Below are 22,998 nucleotides of genomic sequence, written 5' to 3'. Positions count from 1 at the left end.
GAAGGTAAAACCATTTCAGGTGACTACCTCATGAAGCTCATTGAGAGAACACCAAGGGTTTGCAGAGTTATCAAAAACCAGACATATGACTCTAGAGTCATTACTCGCTGCCGAGCTAATCGCCGGCACTCACTTCTCCCTCGCTCACCCACTCCACACACACACACGGCGACTTGACACACACACACAATCACACACACACACGGCGACTCGACACACACACCAGTGCACCAGTATAACCATCAGGCCACTTGTATGCTACGGAGAAAGCTCTGCGTGGAGCCTCTGGCAGCAAAAAAACACCGCTGGCTAAACTATTTAAAAATGGCGTCTCTCGCTAGCAATGCAGTGATCAGTGACGATTCTTTCCGACCAATCAGCAGCCTGCAGGGTTTCACGTCACCTTCTCGGCTCGCCTCAGCTCGCTTAGAACCTCGACTGAGCAGGTACTAAAAAAAGTACCTGTTAGCAGGTACCAGGGACTTTTTTTTCGTAATGGAAAACCAAAAAAGGCGAGTAGAGGCGAGGCGAGTAGGTACCATGTAATGGAAAAGCGCATATGTCACGGTAATGCAGATAAAGTGGCTGCAAGTGTGGTTAAATTTTTTCAAAACTTCACACAGACAGCGTTCGCTGCGATATGATATTAATATCAAGGCGAAAGAGATCGCTGGGCTGTTGGTGTTACACTTCCTCGGAGACGAGCAGGCGCAACGTTGGTGTTTTTTGCCCTGGGGACTGACTGACAGGCTGAAGGCGGCTTGATTTCTACAGCTCCTTTCAGCAACAAGGCAACTCAAAGTGCTTTACATGAAACATTAAAGAGCAATTAAAAAAATGATTGATGAAAATAAAACAGGCTAAAAAAGAATAATACAAATACAAGAATAAAAGTTACAATAAGTAACAAATTAATAATTATTCAATTCAAGTTTGTAGTGCAGGTTTGGGAGGAGAGAGGGAGGGGTTTATTTTTAGTTTAGTTTAGTAGCCTAAACAATACATGTTTAATTTTAAGTTGAATTCATTGTAATTGTAGACTGGAGACTAGAGCTGGTATATTTTTTAATATTTGTACTGTCATGACAGCGATGGTGCTTCTATGTTGCATCTTCAAAAGTGCAAAATTTTTTAAATTTAATGTTTAATTTCTTATACTGCACTGTAACTTTTTACATCTATTTTTATGTAAAGCTAGAGCTTGGCAATTTTTTTATAAAAAACTTGATTTAAAATTTGATTTGATTTTTCCGCCCCTTCCATTTAAAACAAAAATAACTGCGAACTGTAAATATATATTAAAAAGATATACTTATTTTATTTAATTAAAGTGCATCAACATGAACAAAATTGCAATGGCAAACCCTTTCTCTAATTGAAAAGTCATTGTGCAGTGTGTAACAAAGATTGTTAAACATCCAAATTATTTATACTGTATTTGGATTGAGCTAATAAAACAAAGGGCTGCGCTGCAGGGAGCGTGCTACGGAAACCCTGAAGGAAGATTTGGCGAATGCAAAATGTATGTACGCTATACTGAAGAGGGGGGAGAAAAAAAATCAAAGAAATAGATTTTTTGAAAATATGAATCGATTTGACCTACCAACTCGATTTTTAAATCAAATCGATTTAATTTCCCAGCCCTATGTAAAGCACTTTGAATTGCCCTGTTGCTGAAATGTGCTACACAAATAAAGCTGCCTTGCCTTTCGATTAGAGATGGCCCGATACCACTTTTTTGCTTCCCGATACCGATTCCGATACCTGAACTTGTGTATCGGCCGATACCGAGTACCGATCCGATACCAGAGTGTCATATATTTCATTATGTTTTAACAGCTGTATACTACTATGCCTGTATGGATGTGATATGATTTCTATCTCTGTTGTCGGTCTGGCTCAGGTTTAAACTCTTTGTGAAACATGAACAAACACAAACAATGAATGCCATAGAACTTTCTTTTATTGTCCAGTTTGTCAGTCAGTTATAACGGAAAAAGAACATAAATAAACTACTTTAATGTAGATTTTCTTCAGGGCTTTATTACGTGGTATCGGATCGGTGCATAAACTCCAGTACTTCCCGATACCGATACCAGCGTTTTAGGCAGTATCGGAGCCGATACCGATACCAGTATCGGTATCGGAACATCTCTACTTTCGATGCTTTTTCCGTTCAACACATTTCAGTTTGTGTCTCTGATCTTTTTAGGCGACCCTCCGAAGGAAATCGGCTGCGAGTTCTGCGGGGAGTACTTTGAGAACCGTAAAGGCCTGTCCAGCCACGCCCGCTCCCACCTGCGCCAGATGGGCATCACCGAGTGGACCGTGAACGGCTCGCCCATCGACACCCTGAGAGAGATCATCACCAGACGGGGCCTGCCTTGCGCTCTGCCTCTCAATCCTCTCAAAACTCCTCCGAGGTCCTCCCCGGGTCCCCCGCGCTCCCCTCTGCCGGCCTCCTCCTCTCCTTCCGCTACCCTCCTAGGTCGCCTACCATTCGCCTTCGCCCGGCCGAGCAGCCCGGCGCCGTCCGCGCCGTCCAAATCGAGCTCGGCCACGCCTCCGACGTCTTCCAGCGGGATGATCCTCAAGCTGAAGCCCGAGCCGGTGCAGCTGGACGTCACCGCGCCCAGAGCCGTGGCGAGATCTGCCGGCTTCTCCGGTGAAGCTCTCAGCTGGAGCAGCTCTGACACAGCGTTCCCCCTCAACCTGGGTAACGTTAGGTTTATTTAGCGTTCGAAAGAGACCCTGTTATTGGTTAATCAAGCAGCCCTACCTGTGGGTGAAGGTTGTCCCCAGACTAACCTTCTTGTGTAGTACCCTACATACAGGGGCGGATCTACCGGGGTGGCATAGGGTGGCACCCTAAAAGAAAGCCTTGCCACCCCCTGCTGCCACCCCAGTTGGCAGCAACGAATTAAAAGTTCCGGCCAATTTGATCATTTACGAGCGTGAATCTCTAATGTCCGACTGCAGTCAGTCAGAAACTTTTTGCTTCCACCTTTCACACATCTGCCTCTCATCACCTGGGTCTTACCTTAAGGCCTGTGATGATGCTCCTTACATCTATCATACTTCTATCTCCTATTAAGTGAGATCCCATTGTATGGTCACTTATTCCTAATATACTTCTATCATACTTCTATATCTCCTATTAAGTGAGATCACATTGTATGGTCACTTATTCCTAATATACTTCTATCATACTTCTATATCTCCTATTAAGTGAGATCACATTGTATGGTCACTTATTCCTAATATACTTCTATCATACTTCTATATCTCCTATTAAGTGAGATCACATTGTATGGTCACTTATTCCTAATATACTTCTATCATACTTCTATATCTCCTATTAAGTGAGATCACATTGTATGGTCACTTATTCCTAATATACTTCTATCATACTTCTATATCTCCTATTAAGTGAGATCACATTGTATGGTCACTTATTCCTAATATACTTCTATCATACTTCTATATCTCCTATTAAGTGAGATCACATTGTATGGTCACTTATTCCTAATATACATATATCATTCTTCTATATCTCCTATTAAGTGAGATCACAAGGGTGGCTACTTTGAAGAATCTAAAATATAAGACATGTTTTCAGTTATTTCACACTTTCTTGTTAAGTACATAATTCCATATGTGTTCATTCATAGTTTTGATGCCTTCAGTGAGAATCTACAATGTAAATAGTCATAAAAATAAAAAGGAAACGCATTGAATGAGAAGGTGTGTCCAAACTTTTGGCCTGTAGTGTATGCCCAGCCCAACATTGACGTTGTCCCTCATGTCTTTCCGTAGCCATGTCCCACGAAGTGGAGCCCACGAGAGACATTCGCTGCGAGTTCTGCGGGGAGTACTTTGAGAACCGTAAAGGCCTGTCCAGCCACGCCCGTTCCCACCTGCGCCAGATGGGCATCACCGAGTGGACCGTGAACGGCTCGCCCATCGACACCCTGAGAGAGGTTATGCACAAGAGAGGGACGGGCGCCTCCTCTACCTCGGACCAGGGGGTGAAGAAGGAGGCGAGCCACGGAGCCAGCAGCCCGCTCTGGGAGAACTCGGAGGGTTTGGGTGGTTCGGGCTACCAGTTGGGGGCCAAATTCCGAAAATCTCCGCTCAGTTTGCTTCAGTCGGGTTCGCGGCTCCATAAGCAGGGCCTGGGCTCTGCGTCTGGCGCCCTGCCTGCAGGGAAGTTTTTTCGGCTGTCCCCGCTGGGGAAAAGGCCTCTGTCTGACGAGGGCCAATCAGCGGAGAGCAGAGCCCGCTCGCCGCCACATCAGCCTAAGACTTTCTCACCTCTGCCACACGATTTTTCCTTCAAAAGGAAACCCTCCCCGGACAAGCACGGACACCAGGGTGAGTCTTTAAATGTTATGCTGATTTCCCCCCCCCCCCATGGAAGCACATGAGAGACATAAGAAATTTAATTTTAAAGGTCCCATGACATGGTGCTCTTTGGATGCTTTTATATAGGCCTTAGTGGTCCTCTAATGCTGTATCTGAAGTCTCTTTTATATAGACCTTAGTGGTCCTCTAATGCTGTATCTGAAGTCTCTTTTATATAGGCCTTAGTGGTCCCCTAATACTGTATCTGAAGTCTCTTTTATATAGACCTTAGTGGTCCTCTAATGCTGTATCTGAAGTCTCTTTTATATAGGCCTTAGTGGTCCCCTAATACTGTATCTGAAGTCTCTTTTATATAGACCTTAGTGGTCCTCTAATACTGTATCTGAAGTCTCTTTTATATAGACCTTAGTGGTCCTCTAATACTGTATCTGAAGTCTCTTTTATATAGACCTTAGTGGTCCCCTAATACTGTATCTGAAGTCTCTTTTATATAGACCTTAGTGGTCCCCTAATACTGTATCTGAAGTCTCTTTTATATAGACCTTAGTGGTCCCCTAATACTGTATCTGAAGTCTCTTTTATATAGACCTTAGTGGTCCCCTAATACTGTATCTGAAGTCTCTTTTATATAGGCCTTAGTGGTCCCCTAATAGAATAAAAAAGGAAACCCTCCCCAGACAAGCACAGACACCAGGGTGAGCCTTTAAATGTTATGTCAGAATTTATTTGTTCAGAATTCACCTCTTTGAAATTAAAATGTGAGATTTCTTGATTTGAAAATATCAAAAGCTGAATTTGAGTGTATATTGTTCACATTCGGATACATTTTTTTCATATTTATAGATAGATAGATATAGATTCAGGTTGATTAACTTTAGATCCAAAAATTCAAATAAAGCTTCAAATGCAGTTAAACTTGGAATTTTCAGATCTGAATTTGACCAATCAAATGTGTACGGAAGAGGATTAGGGCCACATGTGAAAAATGTCTTTGAATTCTGAGTTTAAAGTGCAAGCAACTTCTTTTCTCTTTTTTTATTCTGAAACTTGAATTTTTGGATTTGAAATTGTGACCATTGAAGAAAAAAAAATTCAAATTCAGCTTTTGAAATTGCAAAGCAAGAAATTTAATATTTTAAAGAGGCGAACCAATAACAAACTAATAAATACAGACACATGGTTTTCAAAGTAAAATATTTCTTTAGTAAGTATTTAGTGGCTGTTAAAATTCAGATACTTCTGTCTCTTATTTGCTTCCATAAATCCCGCAGTATTGTACTGATCACATTCTTTAAAAAGGAGATCTCTCGTCCCATTTGACTCCTTTCCCGTTTTGTATTTTTCAGATCCCAGCTGCGAGCTGTGCGGCTTCTACTTTGAGAACCGTAAAGCTCTGGCCAGCCACGCGCGAGCTCACCTGAGGCAGTTTGGGGTGACTGAGTGGTGTGTAAACGGATCCCCCATCGAGACGCTTAGCGCCTGGATGCGCAGCAGACCGCAGAAGGTCTTGGAGATGCATCGGAGCTACATGCAGGGCAACCGCTCAACCCTGAAGAAGGTGAGGAGAGGCAGCTGCTTGTGTTTAGTGTGATAACTCGGGCCAATACAGGCGTTTTTATTAAAGGTCCCATGACATGTTGCTCTTTGGATGCTTTTATATAGACCTTAGTGGTCACCTCATACTTTATCTGAAGTCTCTTTTATATAGGCCTCAGTGGTCCCCTAATACTGTATCTGAAGTCACTTTTATATAGACCTTAGTGGTCCCATAATACTGTATCTGAAGTCTCTTTTATATAGACCTTAGTGGTCCCCTAATACTCTATCTGAAGTCTCTTTTATATAGACCTTAGTGGTCCCCTAATACTGTATCTGAAGTCTCTTTTATATAGACCTTAGTGGTCCCCTAATACTGTATCTGAAGTCTCTTTTATATAGACCTTAGTGGTCCTCTAATACTGTATCTGAAGTCACTTTTATATAGACCTTAGTGGTCCCCTAATACTGTATCTGAAGTCTCTTTTATACAGACCTTAGTGGTCCCTAATACTGTATCTGAAGTCTCTTTTATATAGACCTTAGTGGTCCCCTAATACTGTATCTGAAGTCTCTTTTATATAGACCTTAGTGGTCCCCTAATACTGTATCTGAAGTCTCTTTTATATAGGCCTTAGTGGTCCCCTAATACTGTATCTGAAGTCTCTTTTATATAGACCTTAGTGGTCCCCTAATACTGTATCTGAAGTCTCTTTTATATAGGCCTCAGTGGTCCCCTAATACTGTATCTGAAGTCTCTTTTATATAGACCTTAGTGGTCCCCTAATACTGTATCTGAAGTCTCTTTTATATAGACCTTAGTGGTCCCATAATACTGTATCTGAAGTCTCTTTTATATAGACTTTAGTGGTCCCCTAATACTGTATCTGAAGACTCTTTTATATAGACCTTAGTGGTCCCCTAATACTGTATCTGAAGTCTCTGTTATATAGACCTCAGTGGTCCCATAATACTGTATCTGAAGTCTCTTCTATATAGACCTTAGTGGTCCCCTAATACTGTATCTGAAGACTCTTTTATATAGACCTTAGTGGTCCCCTAATACTGTATCTGAAGTCTCTGTTATATAGACCTTAGTGGTCCCATAATACTGTATCTGAAGTCTCTTCTATATAGACCTTAGTGGTCCCCTAATACTGTATCTGAAGTCTCTTTTATATAGACCTTAGTGGTCCCCTAATACTGTATCTGAAGTCTCTTTTATATAGACCTTAGTGGTCCCCTAATACTGTATCTGAAGTCTCTTTTATATAGACCTTAGTGGTCCTCTAATACTGTATCTGAAGTCACTTTTATATAGACCTTAGTGGTCCCCTAATACTGTATCTGAAGTCTCTTTTATATAGACCTTAGTGGTCCCCTAATACTGTATCTGAAGTCTCTTTTATATAGACCTTAGTGGTCCCCTAATACTGTATCTGAAGTCTCTTTTATATAGGCCTCAGTGGTCCCCTAATACTGTATCTGAAGACTCTTTTATATAGACCTTAGTGGTCCCCTAATACTGTATCTGAAGTCTCTGTTATATAGACCTTAGTGGTCCCTAATACTGTATCTGAAGTCTCTGTTATATAGACCTTAGTGGTCCCATAATACTGTATCTGAAGTCTCTTCTATATAGACCTTAGTGGTCCCCTAAGACTGTATCTGAAGCCTAATACTGTATCTGAAGTCACTTTTATATAGACCTTAGTGGTCCCATAATACTGTATCTGAAGTCTCTTTTATATAGACCTTAGTGGTCCCCTAATACTGTATCTGAAGTCTCTTTTATATAGACCTTAGTGGTCCCCTAATACTGTATCTGAAGTCTCTTTTATATAGACCTTAGTGGTCCTCTAATACTGTATCTGAAGTCACTTTTATATAGACCTTAGTGGTCCCCTAATACTGTATCTGAAGTCTCTTTTATACAGACCTTAGTGGTCCCCTAATACTGTATCTGAAGTCTCTTTTATATAGACCTTAGTGGTCCCCTAATACTGTATCTGAAGTCTCTTTTATATAGGCCTCAGTGGTCCCCTAATACTGTATCTGAAGACTCTTTTATATAGACCTTAGTGGTCCCCTAATACTGTATCTGAAGTCTCTGTTATATAGACCTTAGTGGTCCCCTAATACTGTATCTGAAGGTAGAAATTCAGCCTTGGTGCATAATTACAGCCACTAGAGCCAGTCCCCCAATGAGCTTTCCTTAGGATGTGCCATTTCTGTGTCTAACTATTGAGGAGGAGAGAGGGGGGGGGGCAAGGTGGAGGGTGGGGGTGTGGCCTTGACCAGCTACCACTTTGCTCGTTTGAAAGCCATGATGTCTCTCTCTCTCTCTCTCATGGGTGGGCCAAATTCTCTGGGCGGGCAAAGCAGAGAAAGGGGAGGTAACCTTTCTCCTTATGACCTCATAAGGAGAAGATTCCTGATTGGTCCATCTGCGCTTTCATTTTCTCAAAGGCAGAGCAGGATACCCAGGGCTCGGTTTACACCTGTCACCATTTCTAGCCACTGGGGGACCATAGGCAGGCTGGGGGAACTCATATTAATGTTAAAATAAACTTCATAAAGTGACATTTTCATGCCATGGGACCTTTAACAGAGCGAGTGCTCATGCTTTGGCTGCACTGCACGCGTAGCATATGCAGACTAGGATTGTGTGAATCACAAGCGACACAGCTTTTTGCTTTGGGATTGTTGATGTTTCTTCAGTTTTTTGGAGCCGACACAGAGCTGTGAAAACATCAATCTACTGTCAGCTGTTATCAGAGGACGCAGGGGAGGGAAACGGGAAATAAAAACAGAAACTCTCGACATGAAACCGCTCAATATGCTCATTCACAGTCATTAAGGTGTTTCCTGTATATCAGTAGTGTAATTTAAAAGACACAATTACACTTTATGATCCATTTCTTTGTAAGATGACATAAGATAAGATAATACTTTATTGTCGGTTACACAAGGGTTACAGAACATTTTTATTTAAGGGCTCCAGCCAGTCACAAAGAGACATTCACACAGACATTTAAAAACAAGACATGGGGTGTTGAGGTATCAGCTGACTGTGGTGTTCATTTTGGGCTGTTCAGTATGGCTATTGCAGAGGGGATGGAGGATTACTTCTAGGTGTTTCTTTCAGGCCAGTGGTACCTTTAAAACGCCTCCCTGATGGTAGTAAAAGGGCCACACATACATACATACATACAGTATTAGGGGACCACTAAGGTCTATATAAAAGAGACTTCAGATACAGTATTAGGGGACCACTAAGGTCTATATAAAAGAGACTTCAGATACAGTATTAGGGGACCACTAAGGTCTATATAAAAGAGACTTCAGATACAGTATTAGGGGACCACTAAGGTCTATATAAAAGAGACTTCAGATACAGTATTAGGGGGACCACTAAGGTCTATATAAAAGAGACTTCAGATACAGTATTAGGGGACCACTAAGGTCTATATAAAAGAGACTTCAGATACAGTATTAGGGGACCACTAAGGTCTATATAAAAGAGACTCAGATACAGTATTAGGGGACCACTAAGGTCTATATAAAAGAGACTTCAGATACAGTATTAGGGGACCACTAAGGTCTATATAAAAGAGACTTCAGATACAGTATTAGGGGACCACTAAGGTCTATATAAAAGTGACTTCAGATACAGTATTAGGGGACCACTAAGGTCTATATAAAAGAGACTTCAGATACAGTATTAGGGACCACTAAGGTCTATATAAAAGAGACTTCAGATACAGCATTAGGGGACCACTAAGGTCTATATAAAAGAGACTTCAGATACAGTATTAAGGACCACTAAGGTCTATATAAAAGAGACTTCAGATACAGTATTAGAGGACCACTAAGGTCTATATAAAAGAGACTTCAGATACAGTATTAGGGGACCACTAAGGTCTATATAAAAGAGACTTCAGATACAGTATTAGAGGACCACTAAGGTCTATATAAAGAGACTTCAGATACAGTATTAGAGGACCACTAAGGTCTATATAAAAGAGACTTCAGATACAGTATTAGGGGACCACTAAGGTCTATATAAAAGAGACTTCAGATACAGTATTAGAGGACCACTAAGGACTATATAAAGAGACTTCAGATACAGTATTAGGGGACCACTAAGGTCTATATAAAAGAGACTTCAGATACAGTATTAGGGGACCACTAAGGTCTATATAAAAGAGACTTCAGATACAGTATTAGGGGACCACTAAGGCCTATATAAAAGCATCCAAAAAGCAGCATGTCATGGGACCTTTAACAGACAATACTCGGCTTTATCTTTTTCCTCTGACACTTCTGCAAAGTCTCTTGTTTCGAGTGTAAATGGAATTTTGTAAAATATCAGCAGAAGAACTTGTGCCTCCCATAAAGCTCAGCAGCAATACATGATCATGACCTACTGTGCTACTTTCTGTGACACACTCTCTTTTCCTCCCGCTGTGTCTTTGAATATAGACTTCATACCTGCAGATCTAACGTTTCTCTGCTGGTAGCTCGACAGACATCTTGAGTCTTGGAAAGCTTCAGAGACGTGTTGTCTAACAGCTTTGAGCCTTCCTGTAGATCCTGTGTCTTTACACCCTGCAAAAAAAAAAAAAAAAAAAAAAAAAAAAAAGATGCCAGAACAGCTCCGCTATCGATTTGATAGTTGCCATAGTAACCAGGGTGCCTGGCAGCTTACGTTTTCATCCACAGATACAGTACAGGCCAAAAGTTTGGACACACCTTCTCATTCAATGTGTTTCCTTTTTATTTTTATGACTATTTACATTGTAGATTCTCACTGAAGGCATCAAAACTATGAATGAATACATATAGAACTATGTACTTAACAAAAAAGTGTGAAATAACTGAAAACATGTCTTATATTTTAGATTCTTCAAAGTAGCCACCCTTTGCTTTTTTGGTAACTCTGCAAACCCTTGGTGTTCTCTCAATGAGCTTCATGAGGTAGTTTTTCCCTTATTAATAAAAAAAGCAAAGGGTGGCTACTTTGAAGAATCTAAAATATAAGACATGTTTTCAGTTATTTCACACTTTTTTGTTAAGTACATAATTCCATATGTATTCATTCATAGTTTTGATGCCTTCAGTGAGAATCTACAATGTAAATAGTCATGAAAATAAAAATGAAACGCATTGAATGAGAAGGTGTGTCCAAACTACTGTACTGTAAATCATGGCGCGCCATTGATGGAAGAAAAAACGTACGTTTCTTTCCCTCCTGAATTAGTTTCTGGTGCATTTGCGTCACTGTCCCACCTTGTCCCTGAGCTGTGATGTGACCCACATACAGAAGGAAATTAAATCTCCTTTTAATGTCCTTGTGTTCATATTGTAGAGGGTTTTCGTTTTCAATCTGGAGAAATGAAGTCACTTAAGCTGCATGTATTGTCCTGTACTGCTGATTGCGTCATTAAAAAAAAAGACTCCTCCTGTTTATCAACAGGAAATTAAAAATGCCAGAATTTAAAGCAGAGTGAGACCTCTTCTTCCTGCAGCTCTTCCTCTCTCCCGGCCTTCAAACCGTAAACATTTACAAGTACTAATCATTCATTTCAACCAGATGCCGTTACACGCTCACCTAAAGGATTATTAGGAACACCCTACTAAGAACATGTTTGACCCCCTTTCTCCTGCAGAACTGCCTTAATTCTTGGTGGCATTGATTCAACAAGGTGCTGGAAGCATTCTTTAGAAATGTTGGCCCATATGGAGAGGTCCGCATCTTGCAGTTGATGGAGATTTGGGGGATGCACATCCAGGGCACGAGGCTCCCAATCCACCACATCCCAAAAATGTTCTATTGGGTTGAGATCTGGTGACTGTGGGGGCCGTTTTAGTACAGTGAACTCATTGTCATGTTCAAGAAACCAATCTGAAATGATTCGAGCTTTGTGACATGGTGCATTATCCTGCTGGGAGTAGCCATCAGAGGATGAGTACATGGTGGTCATAAAGGGATGGACATGGTCAGAAACAATGCTCAGGTAGGCTGTGGCATTTAAACCATGCCCACTTGGTACTAAGGGGCGTAAAGTGTGCCACGAAAACATCCCCCACACCATTACACCCCCACCAGCAGCCTGCCCAGTGGTAACAAGGCATGACCGATCCATGTTCTCATTCTGTTTACGCCAAATTCTGACTCTACCATCTGAATGTCTCAACAGAAATTGAGACTCATCAGACCAGGAAACATTTTTCGAGTCTTCAACTGTCCAATTTTGGTGAGCTTGTGCAAATTGTAGCCTCATGTTCCTATTTTTAGTGGAGATGAGTGGTACCCGGTGGGGTCTTCTGCTGGTGTAGCCCATCCACCTCAAGGTTGTGCGTGTTGTGGCTTCACAAAAGCTTTGCTGCAGACCTCGGTTGTAACGAGTGGTTATTTGAGTCAAAGTTGATCTTCTATCAGCTGGAATCAGTCGGCCCATTCTCCTCTGACCTCTAGCAACAACGAGGCATTTTCACCCCCCCAGGACTGCCGCATACTGGATGTTTTTCCTTTTTCAGACCATTCTTTGTAAACCCTAGAAATGGTTGTGGGTGAGAATCCCAGAAACCGAGCAGATTGGGAAATACTCAGACCAGCCCGTCTGGCACCAACAACCATGCCACGCTCAAAGGTGCTTAGATCACCTTTCTTTCCAGTTCTTTTCCCATTCGGAGATTGTCTAGACCTGGACCACACCCCTAAATACATTGAAGCAGCTGCCATGTGATTGGTTGATTAGATAATTGCATTAATGAGAAATTGATCCTGAGAAAGTGTTCCTAATAATCCTTTTATGTGTGTTGAACTATTGAAAAGTAGGGCTGCTCGATTATGGAAAAAAATATAATCACGATTATTTAAGTCAATATTGAAATCACGATAATTGAACACGATTACTCGTTGAACTCTGGAAAGATGTTTGCAATTATTCAACAGTTAAAGTTATTTAACAGTTAAAGAAAACATACATATTTTTTCATTCAGCACACGAGAGAAAATAAGAGTTTACTTGCAAAACGTAATGAGCTAAATAATTGTTCTTCTCGATTATTCTGTTCTTGTGATCATTGGGAGCTGAAATCATAATCACGATTACATTTAGATTAATTGCACAGCCTTATTGTAAAGTAGCTTTCTGCCATCTAGTGGCTCTTATCGTTGCATTGCTGTCCCTGTTGTAGAAAAATGTTTGAATGGAATCGTGACCCCCCTAGTTTCCTGTCACACAGCCTCTGACGTCTTGTCGTTGGTTACCGTTAACGTTCGTTATCTAATAGTTCAGCAGATCTGAGCCTCTGGCTACGTTCAAAACAACTCTCACCAACCTGTATCGGCCGAACAACCAATAGGAACCCTCTCTCTCTCTCTCTCTCTGTCTCTACCTTTTCTCTCCCTCACTCACTCTCTCTCTCTTTCTCTCTCTCTCTGTCTCTACCTTTTCTCTCCCTCACTCACTCTCTCATTCTCTGTCCGTCCCTCACTCTATCTCTCTCTCCTTCTCTCTCTCTTTCTCTCTCCCTCACTCTCTCTCTCTGTCTCTCTCTCCCTCTCTCTCTCTCTCTCTCCCTCTCTCTCTCTCTCTCCCTACTCTCTCTCTCCCTCTCTCTCTCTTTCTCTCTCCCTCTCTCTCTCTCTCTCTGTCTCTCTCTCTCCTCTCTCTATCTCTCTCTCCTTCTCTCTCTCACTCTCTCTCCCTCACTCTCTCCCTCTCCCTCTCTCTCTCTCTCTCTCTCTCTCTCTCTCTCTCTCTCTCTCTCTCTCTCTCTCTCTCTCCCTTACTCACTCTCTCTCTCCCTCTCTCTATCTCTCTCTCCTTCTCTCTCTCACTCACTCTCTCTCCCTTACTCACTCTCTCCCTTACTCACTCTCTCCCTCTCTCTTTCTCTCCCTCTTTCTCTCTCCCTCACTCTCTCTCACTCTCTCTCTCTCTCTCAATTTCAATTCAAATTGCTTTATTGGCATGAATGTCAGAAATAACAATATTGCCAAAGCATCGAGGATACTAATGTGAGAAGAAATACATACAATACAATTCATTGAGTAAACTAAAATATATACACTTAAAAATAAAAATACTAAGAGTTGATCTCTGAATGAAACGTAACCGGGAGGAGAGGAAAGATGGAAAGCTCCTAAAGCTCAGTCCCATATAAATGCACAAAGATAACTTATTGTTTTGTCGTTACTGAAAAACAATACTGACCTTGTAGTTGAAAAAGGAGCCTCATATAAGAATGACATTTCCTTCTGTGGAATCCATTCAGAATTTTTTTTTTTACTTTTAGTGATTGTTGCGGGCAAAAATCCTTGATTATGCGTTCCTATTGGCTGTTACTACACATGCATTGGCCTTGTGACCGAGAGGGGAGAGGGAAAGCTGCAGGAAGAGGTCTCATGTTTTTTTGTTTTTTTTTATGCTTTCTACTAGTGCTGCCACCTCGGTGGTTTTGGTCTTAGTCGACTAAGATTTCTTTAGTCGGTTAGTCATTTTTTATGCTTATTCATGCTTAATTATTTATTTCAGGAAACTTCTGAGCACATTTATGGTAAACACAAGATTTAAAGTGGTGCTTTTGCAGGATTAATTTTTGGAGAAACTCAGTTTTACAGATGGTTAATTAACTACATTTATATTGTGCTTTTCTAGTCTTAACCACCTCTCAAAGCGCACAGCTCTGTCAATTAAATCAACTAATCAATTAGTCGACTAAATCCTATAAGTGTTAGTCGACTAAGAAGTTCTTTAGTCGAGGACAGCCCTACTTTCTACCCACTGTAGCTTTAAGATGAGGATGTTGTGTTTTGCTATTTCACACAGAATTTGGCCTCATAATGACCATATTAGTGCAACTGGTTTGGTTTAATGTAATTACATCAGCCGATATCATACTGATTTAAGAAAACTCCTCTCTGTCCCTCTTCCAGAAGAGCACTTCCCCTCTCACTGCATCAGCGGATTCTGACCATATCCTCCCCATCTCATCGCAGAAGGCCTCCTCTTCCTCCTCCTCCTCTTCCTCTTCCTCCTCTCAGTGGTCTTCTTCTCTGGCTCTGAGCCTGGTGCGCCCGCTGAGCTGCGAGGTCAGCCAGGGCTCGTCCAGGACCGGCGACGGTGAGTCCGGTACCAGCCAGTTCAGGCACGGGCGCAGCAGTCCCAGCCCCTCGCGGCTCGCCACTGGCCTCCCGCTCCAAGCACAGGTGGCTCGCAGCGAGCTGAACGTCCGCCTACCCAGAGGTACGTCACCATGCCACGTTTTGTTTTTAACTCCAACGGTAGGTGTCGGTACACGATCCGTTCTGCACAAAATGTTCGCGCATGCGCTGTTGTACGAGGATTTACGACGCTGCACGATCTGTTCCACGCTTCCGGTCGACAGCCAAGCTAACGTTAGTTTAGCTAACAGCTAATTCGGCTAACCGCTAGCTGAGACAACATGTAATAACTTTAAAAGACCCTCAAAATAAAACGTTAACATATATAACAGCTGTTAGGTCAGTTCTACTTTACTTGTGCTCATTTAAAATACAATCACTCAATACTGGTCTTTATTGTTATTACTGTAAAGTCTTAATGTAGCAGTAGTCTGCTTCTCCCATGAAGTTTGACTTAACGTCATTTTAGACTGACTCTAGCTGTCAGCTAGCGGTTAGCCGAATTAGCTGTTAGCTAAACTAACGTTAGCTTCCCGGTGGAGGCTAGTCATAGGCTAGCGTGGAACAGATCGTGCAGGTTGTAAACAGTAATATCTTGCGTGCAGAACGGATCGTGTACCGACAGAAGGTTTCCACACAGCGAAATTTCGCTTTGCTCTCGTTGAGGTCGAATGGAGACGATAATTCACCATGATTGGAGCGAGATGAGAGCGAATCGCTGAGGGTATGCGAAATAAAATCGACTAAAGTTTAACTTTATTCAAGTGAGGACCGCTCGAGAACCAATCAGGTCCGTGTGTTTGTGTTTGGAGGCGGGAGTTACAAAAAAAGTCTGACCAAGATGGCGGAGGTTATCAGAGCTGTAGCATGAACATTTTGATTTGATTAATATGTTTCTACACGAACATCGGTACTTCTATCAACAAAAATTGTGATTTACAGTACAAGCCAAAAGTTTCTCATAAACCTTCTCATTCAATGCGTTTCCTTTTTATTTAAATGACTATTTACATTGTAGATTCTCACTGAAGGCATCAAAACTATGAATGAACACATATGGAATTATGTACTTAACAAAAAAGTGTGAAATAACTGAAAACATGTCTTATATTTTAGATTCTTCAAAGTAGCCACCCTTTGCTTTTTTATTAATAAGGGAAATAATTCCACTAATTAACCCTGACAAGGCACACCTGTGAAGGTAAAACCATTTCAGGTGACTACCTCATGAAGCTCATTGAGAGAACACCAAGGGTTTGCAGAGTTATCAAATCGCTAGCATGTTCGGACATTGGATTTCATTGTAGTCTAGCCAGGCAGCTAGCTAGCTAGGCTACTGTGCATTTGTTTGATTACATGTTTTGTTGGCGAACATTGACGCTTGTAGCAACACAGATTGTTGTTTCTATGTCACACGAACTTAAACAGGGCAAACACACACCACCAAATAGACCACCAGAGATAGTTTAAACACTCAAAATGATTCAGCTAGCCGACAGGTCAACTTGCATGGTTGGACATTGCATTTCATTGTAAGCGTAGCGAGGCAGCTATGCTACATAGCCAGGTTACCAGAGCATTTATGAGCTAACATTTTACCGATGATTTGCTGCTGTGCATTTTTCCCGCCCTCGGTCTTCTGACAGCCCGGGACATTTAAAAACATGTCGCGGTCTTGCGTGTTGTTTTCGCGACCACGCCCCTGAAGGCTAACTTTTGCTGGCCGAAATTCGCGAGGAGTTTCGCTGTGTGGAACCCTACCGTAACGAGCCGGTCAGATAGGATACAGTACGTATCGTTGCTGTCCGGCTACAACTGAAATCGTTGGTTTTAAGAGGAAATGAAAAAACATTTCGGAACATTTTAGTGAGCTATCTTTCTCAAAAGAAGTCAGATAAAGAATGTCTAATTACTGTTTTAAATGTTAGTGAAACCCACAGACGTAAAGGGTGACCAATAGCATTGATTTATGAAACTAAAACTTGAAATTACAATAGGTCATTGATGAAATGACATATTGTAATACTGCTGCACAATAGCAGGGTAAACTGTGGGATACATTAGATAGATTAGACAAATAAAAAAAAAAAGTCTGTTATGCTAAAAAAACTAGGCACTTCATTAGGGTAAAAATGGCACTTTGGAGCAAGGGTGGTGATGGCACAGTGGATATAAACATGCTTTTGGTGTGGGAGACCTGGGTTCAATTCCCACTGTGATACATCAATCAATGTGTCCCTGAGCAAGGCACTTAACCCCTTAGTTGCTCCAGAGGCATGCCACCTCTGATATATAGCAATAGTAATTGTAATGTGCAATGCGTAATGCACTGACATACACGTATAGATCTTTTTCACAGCAGACATGTTGTCGTAGTAGGAAAAGCACAGGTGTATTCAAACCATTACTGATGGCTGCATTCCACTTAGGAGAGGTCCTGGTATTGTTCATGCTGACTCACTGAAATATCTTACTGGGACATTTGATGGAACTGAGCCATCGTTAAGGTGATCAATCTCAGCTGTGCTTTTCCTACTATGACAAGTCAACATGTCTGCTGTGAGAAAGGTCCGTTGTGGCTCGGCTCCACTTTGCACCAACCCCGTTTGTCGTTTCCTCCTCCTCTTGCTAAGGTTTTGAGCGTCGGCCCTTGAAGCACCCGTCTTGCCCAGATGGGACAGAGAGCCCTCCTAAACCCCCCCGCACAGGCACTGTCCCTGCCCTGGTGCCCAAACCACCCTCCTACCCGCTGGTCAAACTGGTGGGCAAGTTCTACACCCTCAAGTGCCGGTGAGTGAAACCTGTGTGTTAGACCCAGTCTGTAAATTTAGTGGACAAGGTATCCAGGTATGAGAAGTGAAGCCGATGCTGAAGCTCCTTAAAGCTGCATTCTCTCTAACTTGAATAGTTCGAGTACACTAAACTGCTGTAATTATGCATCAACATACGTTCCTCTGATCTTAATAATTAGCTAAAGCAATTCATAATTTCAGGGGTTTTTAACAAAAATGTAGGCATAATTTAATGTAAATGAGGTTTATTGACCATGAATTAAGTGTAAAACTAGCGTTAATAAATTGAAATGAAGTTTCCAGCAGGGGGGGAATACTCCTTAAAGCTGCATTCTCTCTAACTTCCAGCAGGGGGGAGACTCCACTGGCTCCAAACAGAAGTCTGTTTCTATAGAAGTCTATGAGAAAATTACCCTACTTCTCTCTTGATTTATTACCTCAGTAAACATTTTCATAATGAGTTTATGGTCTGAAATCGCTTGTTTCAAGTCTTCTTCAACACATAATGATGTTCATTTAGTAAATTATGGTCATGTTTATTTTAAAGTAGACGATAAAGCAGGGGATGCTTTAGGACCTGTCAGTCAGGACAGAGGCTTAGCGATGCTAACCATGCTAACACTGTGGACATTAAAATACACCTCAACTTGTTTTTTAGCTGTTGCCCGTGTTGTCATCTTAATCTTTGACCCTCTCACTGTGTGTTTTCACTTCAGCAAAGTTAATTGTAACATTTTGGTTGCTTAAAAATGTCTTGTTCAGCGTTCTGCCACCCAAGCCAGCTAGCTACCGCTAGCGTTAGCTGGTAACTTGAGGGAAAGATAGCAGATTTTCTGTACTGCCGTACATGCAGATGAATGGCTGCAGTACCTGGAGGTCTGTGTTTACCCATCGGTAAATCTCCCCTGGATAACTCGCTTCAGAAGGCGATTTTGCGTTTAGCTTAGCGTATTTGTTACAGTCTATGGTGTTAGAGCAGGGCATCCCAGGGCCCAGGAGAAAATGTTCAGGGCCTTTTTTAACATTAGACATTTTCAGACAGCAGCATTAATAGAACTGTCTGGCTACATTTAAAATAGTCCCCTAATCCCTAAACCCCTGCTGAGCAGTACTCCACTTTTAGTTGCTAATGCACTATATTCTGATGAAATGAAATACAATCATTTGGGATTTTCAGGCAATGGTAATGAGCGCTAAATTCCCGATATAACTACAGGACACAAGTTTTACCAGAATCAGCTGCTCCCGAGGGAATTTCTTTGTGTGAACAACTTGCTGCTGCAGCCACAGAATATGTAGCTCACTTGTAGGGTTAATTTGCATTATTGTATTTTGGGCTTCTACTAAAACGCGCTTTTCTAGTAAATGTACTTTGACTTGTATTTCATTGCAGACAATGTGAACACAAAATATTTCATGTTTTGTCTGGTCAACTTAATTTCATTTGTTTACAAAAATACATCCTTTCCTCTCATTCAGACCTGCAACACATTCCAAAAAAGGTTGGGACAGGAGCAATTTAGGGCTAGTAATCATGTAAATTGCAACATTACAAAGTGGTAAATGCTTTACTGTTCCAACTTTTTTTGAAATGTGTTGCAAGAACCAAAATAGAAATTTTGCTTTTTGAAAAATAAAACAATAAAAATCATGAGGAACACATTAAATTATGTGCTGTTGTATTGTCTGCAATGAAATACAAAAAGTACATTTAGAAATCATTACTTTCTTTTTTTATTTGTGTTTTCCATACTGTCCCAACTTTTTCTGATTTTGGGGTTGTATGTTTCTTGGCAGAGGAATTTGTCCACAATAAACAGTTTATTATCATTGAAATATGTTCAGTGAACCAAAGTCGCCTCCATCAAACGTCAGTTGTCAACAACGTGTCACCAACTGGGGAACTCTAAATCCAGCCCCAGTTTCCCTCCTCTGATTCCCACAGGAAGTGACCTGAATGGTGACGTTTTCACTTGGAAAAACGTTTTTCCGATGTCCATGAATGTACGGTAACTCTCACTAACCTCCACCCCCTCCCCCAACCATCTTGTCTGTGATTGGCTGGAGTGGTGTGTTGTATTTCGGTGCACAGCCTGTGCCCCCTAGTGTTTGTTTGACGTCTACAAGCCCTGTGTTGTCTCCCGAGACCGGGCTTTTTCACGGTGTGTTCAGGGACCAGGCAGCTAGCGGATGAAGGAGAGATGACTACCATTTGAGACAAAAAGGAAATTGCGCTGAAACCATGCAGGAACTCATAGTGCACCTTTTTAAAAGCTTCAATGTTTATTTTTCTCATACTGTCTGTTTGAAAATACCTGTATTCACCCTCTGTCTGTAGCGCTCCATTTTAGCGCCTGTCTCTGGTTCTGAATAGGGGAGTGTGCATTTCTCTGTGGATTGAGCATTTTAATCCTTTTTTTTTTTTTTTTTTTTTACCTGCTTTATGATTTATTTAAAAAAATATGGAAATCTGACTTTTTAACAATATGGGACCTTTTTAATATGTATTTCTGTTGGCGTCAGGTTCTGCGAGGTGGAGTTTCACGGCCCGCTGTCGGTGCAGGAGGACTGGATCAGACACCTCCAGCAGCACATCCTCAAGATGAACTACAACCGGACCTCTGCGCCCAAAGCCGCCTCCGCTGAACCCCCTTCCCCAGCCTCTACCCCGGCCTCCACTTCCACCTCCACCTCCACCCTGGGCCGCGCCAACGCTCCCAACAACCAATCGCGTGCGCCTCCGGTGGCCGAGCGCGCTCTGCCCGTCACTGCCACAGAGATTGCAAAGGTCTCAGAGGAGCAGCCCACCTTATCTCCAACTTCCATTCCCCTGCCTGCCCAGACAGTGTGAGCTCAGATTCATCGCTGTCATTTAACCCCCTTTTTTTAGTTTAATTCCTGCCTTTTATTATACCTTTTCGTCCGTTTTCGCGTTCCTTTGGCCTTCACAAAGCGTTTTACCCTCCAAAGAGCCCTCTGAGTCCCACGCACCTTTTCAAAGCAGCTTTCTACACTGTTACTAAGACCCGTTTGCCATGGGAAAGAGAAGCTCTCAGGGCTTAGCCGCGCACCACAGATGGGTCGTGAGGTTACGAGAAGAGACGAACCAATCGTTTTTGTGTTTGCCTTGTTTATATTGAATGTCCAGGTGTTGACGTGGACCGTTGCTGTACCTCTCCTCCCATTCGCTGGGGGATTTAGGGAGTTTATGTAGCCCTTTATCAAACTTCAACCACCCCTGTCTACCACACTTCTGCCCCCTATCCCCCTTTACAAACTTACTAGCGCTACTTAGACCAGTCAGACTGAGATTGAATGACTTTTATAATCATGTGAGTCTCGTGGTTGAGACTTTCAAACACTTAGTGTTAAAACAGGCACTTTTAGCGTTGACTTTGTCACTTAGCACTTACTGTAAGGCCCATTTTAAATGGGCGAAATTCGACAATGACTACAGGTCCTTGCACACTGAGTTTGAAATCTTTGTATGCCTTTTTTTCGTCACGCACAGAAACCTTGCACACTGACTCCGATGCGTATTAATTAATCCTCTGCAAAATCTTTTGCAAAACGTACAAAATGGAGTTTTTCAAGCAGTGAGGAATATTATGTTGTCCTATTTCCTCTTAAAAAGAGAAAGAAACAGGAAATATTGGCTCCATCCCATCCTGAGATTGCGCTGCGGGATTATCCCCATCCTTTCAAAGTTTATTTTAGGATATCTTGATAACACCCTTGAACTCATTGATATTTGAACTTGGACTTGGCCAATGGTCTCGCCAAATATCCTAGTTGGTCTGGACGGAGTCCAGCAATATAGCGTTATTATGGAACCCACTGCAGTTCTAGGCAAGACCCGTACTTTAACAGCATTTGCACGCTACGATTGGCCAGGCGGCCAAGCTTGCACGATGTAACAGACCTTGATTTGTTCAGGTGCTATCACTTGACCAATCGGCTATCCTGACCTTAACTACTCGAGGTCAATGCCTAATCGGTCTGCTTCGTAGGGAGGGTCGTGCCTAGAACTGCAGTGGGATTTATTAAACACAGCAATGTATGCTTTTTTTCTATAGTAACTTCCTCCCTTGAAACAAAACCATATATGGAAAACAGGCATTGGTTTAATTTAAAATTCACCTAGAATGGGCATTGACATGTGGACAAGGGGTCTTTAACAGGAGTCCTTTTTTTCTTGGCATTGACTGTCTCTCATTGGGATGTCACGAGAACTGATACTTCGGTACTAATACTAGATTTTTGGTATCGTGACATCCCTAGTCTTTCATTTGGACTCGATCTTGACTTGGTCTCGACTAGTCCTGGTATTGGACTTGTCTTGGACTCTACAAAGGTGTTCTTGACTAGAGCACTGCTTGATAATTGTGTTTTGTGCTTGATTTTGAAGTGTCAAAACACATAAAAATGCTCTGCTACGGATACGAAAAAACGAATTGAGCCCCAAATGATCCAAAATATTTTATGTCGGTTGAAAGTTTCGGGGGGCAGTGTGTGAACCTGATGGACACAACTGTCACGGCATTACCACAGCCCTGGGAGAACTTGATGCTATCATCATTACTCACCTAGGGCTTCCAGGGACATTAATTACATTCATCTAGCTAACCCTAACCCAGATTTTCCACTGGGCACGTGTGTGCTGCGTTCCGGCTGCGCCGTGGTTTTGTTCCACGCGCCATACCATACCGGGAGCTTCAGATGCAGAACGTCTTGCCTGCCCAGCTTGCAGATTTTACGAAGTACTTGAAAGAACAATTACGTGTTTTTTTTTTTAGCTAGTATATATACCTTCTAGTCTAAAAATCTAGCCGCACTAGCGGCAGCAAATGTAATTTGCAAATGTAATTTGCTGCCAGGGTCGTCTAGCAACTCTCCGTTGACTTGCGAGCTGGAAAAACTCTGGTCGGGCCAATCACATCGTGTATAGAGTCTGTGGGCGGGGCTTATGGCTGCTGCTGCTGCTGGTGAACAGAGGTCTTCTGGAAGACTTGGAGTTCAGCTTTTCTTTGAGAAAAGAACAAAAAACGGCACTGAAGTCATTCTTACAAAAGGAAGATGTGTTCAGAGTTTAAAGTTTAATCTATCAGCTAGCGTTGTTCTGGTTGG

At 42.0% G+C, this 22,998-nt stretch overlaps 1 protein-coding gene across 2 annotated transcripts in view; it reads left to right on the top strand.

Moving 5' to 3' along the window:
• wizb (WIZ zinc finger b) overlaps positions 1-22,750 on the top strand; it is a 59,081-nt gene extending 36,331 nt beyond the window's left edge. For both annotated transcript variants that reach the window (XM_028599748.1, XM_028599747.1), the window contains 6 exons: positions 2,213-2,716; positions 3,817-4,374; positions 5,712-5,923; positions 14,852-15,161; positions 17,713-17,869; positions 20,395-22,750. In XM_028599748.1, the coding sequence (XP_028455549.1) occupies positions 2,213-2,716; positions 3,817-4,374; positions 5,712-5,923; positions 14,852-15,161; positions 17,713-17,869; positions 20,395-20,722 (2,069 nt within the window). In that variant the 3' untranslated portion in view covers positions 20,723-22,750. The remainder of the gene's footprint in view (positions 1-2,212; positions 2,717-3,816; positions 4,375-5,711; positions 5,924-14,851; positions 15,162-17,712; positions 17,870-20,394) is intronic.
• The last annotated feature ends 248 nt before the right edge of the window (positions 22,751-22,998 follow it).

Source organism: Perca flavescens, chromosome 15 (genome assembly GCF_004354835.1).
Source record: "Perca flavescens isolate YP-PL-M2 chromosome 15, PFLA_1.0, whole genome shotgun sequence".
Taxonomy (NCBI): Eukaryota; Metazoa; Chordata; class Actinopteri; order Perciformes; family Percidae; genus Perca; species Perca flavescens.
This window is presented reverse-complemented; position numbering and strand designations above follow the sequence as displayed.